This window comes from Zingiber officinale, chromosome 11B (assembly GCF_018446385.1).
Source record: "Zingiber officinale cultivar Zhangliang chromosome 11B, Zo_v1.1, whole genome shotgun sequence".
Taxonomy (NCBI): Eukaryota; Viridiplantae; Streptophyta; class Magnoliopsida; order Zingiberales; family Zingiberaceae; genus Zingiber; species Zingiber officinale.
The window spans coordinates 76,687,691-76,693,922 of record NC_056007.1 but is presented as its reverse complement, the minus strand read 5'-3'; the positions used below and the strand labels follow the sequence as shown (position 1 = coordinate 76,693,922).

General features: G+C 40.4%; 1 protein-coding gene across 1 annotated transcript; it reads right to left on the bottom strand.

Annotated features, from left to right (window-relative positions):
• Positions 1-1,376: 1,376 nt before the first annotated feature.
• On the bottom strand, positions 1,377-3,963 carry LOC122034993. Its single transcript, XM_042594354.1, has 2 exons — positions 3,024-3,963; positions 1,377-1,709 (listed from the first exon to the last, which is right to left on the bottom strand). The coding sequence occupies exons 1-2, from the start codon at positions 3,350-3,352 to the stop codon at positions 1,649-1,651; spliced, it is 390 nt and encodes a 129-aa protein (XP_042450288.1). The 5' UTR covers positions 3,353-3,963; the 3' UTR covers positions 1,377-1,648.
• Positions 3,964-6,232: the final 2,269 nt, after the last annotated feature.

The window sequence follows — 6,232 nt, the reverse complement described above, 5'->3', positions numbered from 1 at the left end:
AACATCATTTTCCTTAACGACAGTAATTTAAGCCTATTCTCGATCTGATCTAGTAACTTTTGAGAAGTTTGTTAGAAAAGTATGGTTAGAGATATTTAGTTGAATTCCTCGAAGGCTGTTCTATGATGAAATCTCTCGAAATAGACTGAATAACTGATCGAAGTTTAATGTCTACCAGTAAAAATAGCGTACGTGGGCATCAACCGAGCCCATAAGCTTAGATAGCTCCACGCTGACATCCTGAGGTATTCGACGAATGACATCGTGATACTGGCCTCGACATATCCATCTGGGTCACGACGTTGGCGCGTTTAACCAAAGATTTTTTTACCATAAGATTTAAACTACTTTACCATACAACTACTTTGTTGCGAAGAATATAGATATATTAGGTAGAATTTATTCAATTGGACTCCCATACATGTCGAGATTGACCACCAAAATCTCATGTCGATGTAGCTACTCGGGTGAAAAAATACTCGATCAAAAAAAAAATGACTGACTGCCCTCGGTCAAAAAATAGGAATGCCTTTCCTTTCGGATGCTAAAAACTTTTAAAGTAACCTAGGACACTTTTCAATGGGTTTGTCGGTTTAATGCCATGGGTGCCTTCAAGCGGTGTCCATACATCAAATCTAGCCATAACATTTTTATAAAAATCTTAAAACCGATTTTATCAGAAGCTTCTCAAAATCACGAGTTTGTAAATGATACATCCGTCGACTCTCTTACAGCTAATTGATAAGTCGCGATGATGATCGAAAAACTAGACCGATTAGGTCTTCATTATGAGACGAGATGATTGACGTAAACCCTAGAACCCTTCACTGGCGCCTCGCGACTGAAATGCTTGATGCCGCTTGAGAAACACTCGAGGTTACTAAACTAGGGTTTCACAAGAGGGAAGATTTCTCCACAGAATTGGATCTGCACTCGCATGTTACGAAGGAGGGAGGTAGACAAATGATCAAAGTTATTTTTTTAAAAATCAACGTTATTCAAAAAGTGGTTCGGATGCCTCGGAACTTGACTGCTGAGTAGAGGAGATTGGCGAGAAGATTATATTGAGTATTACACATCACTTACCTATACCTTTTAATAAATACCAACTTATGATACATCTTTTGATAAATATATTATACCACGTATGTTGATAAATTGCCTAATTTTATAACTATTGTAATTGTACAACGATGTGATTTTTAACGTCTAAAATAAGAGCAATGAGACGCTCTTTTAATAATAAATGGATTTTTTTTTCCTGACGTTGCCAATAAGAAAAAGAACAACGTCCTTCTAATTTTTAATCAAATCTTTAATATTAGTAGTTAGTAAAATTAACAAATTAAAATCACTTGTAATATAAATTTGTAGGATTTAAAATACAAACGACATTATCTCCCTCTCCTCCAAAGGGATCTCCATTTATTTCCAACTACATCCAATAATTTGAAATGTGAATCAACTCCCACAGCTTGAATTCAATTAAACAAATTCAGTCAAACAAAATTGTCATGAGCTGAAAAAACAGGATTTTCATGGCATAATCATCTCAGGAAACAAAGATCTAAAAGATCAAGTTTTTCAAAGTAGCTGCACATTTGATCCATGGTAATCTAGGAGTTCATCCAAAGCAAAGAATTTGTTATCATTGAATCGCACAAATGGATCCTCTGTTGCCGCTGTTATAATCATCTTCATCAGACTCGCTGCAAGAAAGAAAACAGTACCAAAATTACTGGAAAAATATCTATCATGAGATGTTTAAGCAGAAACGTATGATTAATAGTTTGAAGAACTATCTATGAACAACACATCCATTCCTGAAGGCAGATTGTAATCAGCCATTTAACCTCACCTCATATAGTGAAAATAAAAGAAGAAAACAAGCTAAATAATTGAATGGATAGAGACACAAAACGGCAATGTATCATGAGTACCCAACAACTATCATTAGAAATTCCAAAGCATTGCACAGATAACTAATTAACCAAACAATAACCAAGTTGTATCGATAGGTACATCACCAGATTTTCCATCTCAAGAGGAGAACATTAGATTAGTCATTGTGCACTTGTTGATAATTGTATATATAGCTTTGGTCAAAAGTTAATAAACAGTGGCGCTCCAAGTAACTCAAACATAAGCAAAATTTGTTTTTATACTGAAAACCGATACATTAAGAAATCAATGTAAATGCCAATGAAGGGAAGGTTATTGTCTGCTTGGAAATCCACAAGGACATATCAATTTCAGTTGTATGCCAGGAAGACCTTCAAGGGTGACAAAATCTTTGAGTGGTTTCAGCTGAGACTTGAAGGGGATCCACAAGAGACAACAATGACATGGTAGGGTGCTTCGGGTAAGATGTGAAGAAAAGAGGAAGCGCAGGGGTGTGGAGGTCCAACATTCGTATCAGACCAATGCTTTTCCTTTATGGAAGGAAAAGAAGAAGGTTCAACCCTAGTGAGATTCTACTTTACACCAAGCTGAGGGATAGAATTCCATTACTCAAGTAGAAAGGGAATATGATACTCATGAATGGGGCTCCAAAGTAACATTTAATGATACGCTAACAATGTTAGACTACACTATTAGCACTTCCATAGTGCTATAAACTCTAATGAGCACAACTAAAAAAAATTGAGAAAAAAAGTCTTATTGCAACTTTCATCGATTTACAAGGAGGCTGAAGGAGAAGTTCATGTTGTTGTTGGATCGTATAGGCACAGGTGGAGTAAGTTGAACTGTTTTACAAATTCAACAAGAATGAGAAAGAGAAAGAAAACCAAGATATAGCTATCATTTTCATATAAAACTATACATCATTCCTACATGTCTATGCCTAAGGAAACAACTTGTGATTTTTTCTACACTAGAATTACATGACATTTAACTAGGGATTAAATAATAATTTTCTACCAAACAGGAGTGAATTTATTGGACAGTTAATTCCAAAGTTAAGAGAAAAAGAGTCATCTCAGGATGCATCAGAATCTGGCTTGGTAAAAAAATGAACTTACCTAAGTTCAAATTCCTTGATCTCGACAAGTTCCTTCCCTGACAAATCCATCCACTTAACGTTTCCCTTTACAACCTGCTCTGGATCTGGTGATCTTGGCTTTTTTAGGCTGCTCTTTAGCAATTTCTCACAGTTCCCAACCTCTGCACTTTTCTGTTCGAACACAACTTTCTCATCAGAATCCTTTTCCTCCGATACAACAGGAATTGGCGTAGCAACATTTTGGTCACCACTGCACTGCGACTTCCGAGAGTTGGGCGGGTCGTAGACGTCGGACGATTTCGAGCAGCAAACAAGGGGATAGTTACAATTGCAGGATGAAATTTTCATGTCAGATCGCAACCACTTAAATCCGGTTTCATGACTCGAAGGGGAAATCTTTTGGAAGAAAGCCCTCAAACCCACACCAAAATGTTACCTCAAATTGCTCAGTTCAGACCTCCAGAAAAAACTCAGCCAGTTAAAAAAAAATGACAAAAAGGTTGGAATCTCACACGAGCGACAAAAAGGAGCCAATTTTCCCCTGGACAACGAAACCCTAGGATTGAACGAGACAAGTTTCGGAGTGAAGAAAAGATTTTGCCGGACTTTTGGAGTTGCTTTAACCCACTTGAGAACGAAATCCCAAAAGAAAAGAGCAACGGAGAGAAGCACAGCCGGAGAAAGTAGATAAAATGAAATTAAGGCAAAAGGGGGGCATACGAAGAGCCAAGATCGTTCCTTCTGTTGCCTGGCAGTCAGTCCACGCAGATATCTTCCAGAAATCAAGAACATGAGATGGGGCGAAAGCGAAGTCTGGAACGACCGATTCCAAGGGCAAAGACAGATTATCAAGCGTCAATTGCCAACCACCCAACCACCGGCGCTGAGAGTTGAGGTGAGGGGACTCACAGAAGGCGACAACGGCCACTGCGTCCTATGCATCGGTTGGTCATGGCTTTATGAGCGCATGGTATCTCTGCTGGGTTGAGAACTCAGTAATTGATGAATTACAGCATTCATACTAATTTTTCTATCTAAAATATATAATTTAAGTTAAAATAAAAAATTATTTTATTAAATTTAAATATTGATTATATCATTTCCTCTATAATATTTAAGAAATAAAATTTATTCCTTAAATTTTATTAAAAAAATAGTATTTATAAATATAAAATTTTAAAAATAGATACGATAATGTAAACATTAACTATCCTATCAAATAAGGATAACTGATATGGATATTTTTAGAATTTATCTATCACAATCTTATGATCTATTTCTATAACCAACATTAATAAAGATTAAGCATATGAAGTATAGAGCAACGATAGTCCATATAATTTTTCAAATATTCATGGTTCGATTCTTAAGATAATATGATCATGTCTGAAAATCGGCGAATCTTTGTCCGAGTGGCCCTCCCTGGCCCTCATTATCATCCACCTGATAGCAGGATCAGATCCTCATAAGACAGAGGCATGGTGCTGATGAGCTGCTCGGTCGGGGAGTCCCTGACTCTGTCTCCGAAGCAATATGCTCGATGTGGGAGCATGTGGGAATGGTGAAGAAGAAGCAGTAGTACGGCTCAGAGAATTTTGGAGACCGCTTGCATATTTAGATATAGTGGCGGTTACTCGCTCTTGCGAAGTCGCTTTTTTCAGCTCAAAGCGTGGCAAGAAAGCGCCTGACCATGCACTAGGAGCATACACTACACGGTAAATGCTCGTACAGCTGCCGTCGATCTTGTACATATTGCGAGCACGAGTGGCACGAGTTCTACTACAAGGATACTCCATTTGTGGATCCTTGTAATCATTAGTTAGGGCCGAGCGGGCGGCGGGAGGGAGTACCCTATCTATCCAGTGTCCGTGCCCTGCGACCGGCGCTCGTGGCAAACATTCAGAGCCGCCTCGACCGCCCAGCTGTCGGCTATGCGCGTATTACACTCCTTGTCCGATGTTTTAGGTTCAGATGCCTCATGATGAAGGGGCATGGCGATGGATTTTCGACCCAACGTCTACATGATCCGGGCCACGATCGATCACGATCGTGATCAGGTGGTAAGCGCGGCGATTCGGGACTCAACCCCTACTCCTCTGACCACTTCATCTTGCAGGCCGGTGACATTGTGACCGTAGCCTCTCAAGTCAAGTCGAGCAGTTTGGGGTCGATCCCAGTATTGGTAGGACCCTAGGATCGTCTAGTCGCGACGACTCGAAAGCAAGAAGTCCGCTAAGTCATCCTGCATCCGTGCTCGCTCGCTGAACGATAGACGTAGCCCCTAAGCCGACCGTTCACTTTCGCGAGGTCCGATCAGTAAGTATTCACTCCTAAAGACGGTTAAGCTCGCGCTGCACGCCAAATCAAATTCATCAAATTCACCCCAAATTAAAGAGACCGAATCGACACGCCGATGATGATTTCCCACATACACGCAATGTCCGCTGCGAGCACATGCGCTCCCACGACCATGCTCCCCGGACCAGATCTACGCTTCTCGCCGAATTGAATTCTTGATCAGGTGCGGCCCGGCGATGCTTCCTTCATGGACAGCCCTGTTTGGTCTTTAACCACCGATGGATCGTCCTAGCACAACCCTAACCTAGCCAGCTCCGCAGCCAGCGTGAAACACAAGGCGCCTCAGGCATCAATCGAATCCTCCTAAGCACCACTTCATGGTTCTCAGACTTCGATCCGCCTCTCTTCGATCGATCTGATTCTTCGCCTTGTCTGTTTTCCCTGATCCTTTTTCCCGTGCTTCACAGCTGCGCCCATCTCTCTCTCTCAAAGCCTGTTTTCATCAAAGAAGCTGCCTCGTCCCCGGTGAGTACATAGTACGGAATTCATTCATGATGTGGGTGGGCAACCTTAGGAATTTGATATCCTCGAATCATGATATATTCTTGGTCCCGGTTGATGCCAATCGCCAAATCGACGGCTAGCGATCACAACTCAGATATTCTATAGACATTTAGGTTTATATCGATCTTGATTCGATCCACCCCTTCATCATGAAGTTTGTGACTATTTGTGTTCCATATGAGTGGACTACGAACTTTCCGTTGTGGCCGTTGTTTAATCTCCATTATTATACTATTCAGAAAGTCCTAGATGACTTTCCTTCTTTCAGATTAGTCTAGTCTTTTGACAAGATGTCTACTTCCAAGTATTAGGGAGGGTTTTTCTCTCTTTTGTGTCTTTCTATCGGCGAATGCGAGATCGATGTCT

What these genes read in the sequence shown, in the direction of transcription:
- LOC122034993 (XM_042594354.1), bottom strand. Translation starts at nt 3,352, where the DNA reads ATGAAAATTTCATCCTGCAATTGTAACTATCCCCTTGTTTGCTGCTCG. An exon ending in ATCAAGGAATTTGAACTTAG is followed by an intron (nt 1,710 to 3,023) that starts GTAAGTTCATTT and finishes TCTTTCTTGCAG; the next exon opens with CGAGTCTGATGAAGATGATT.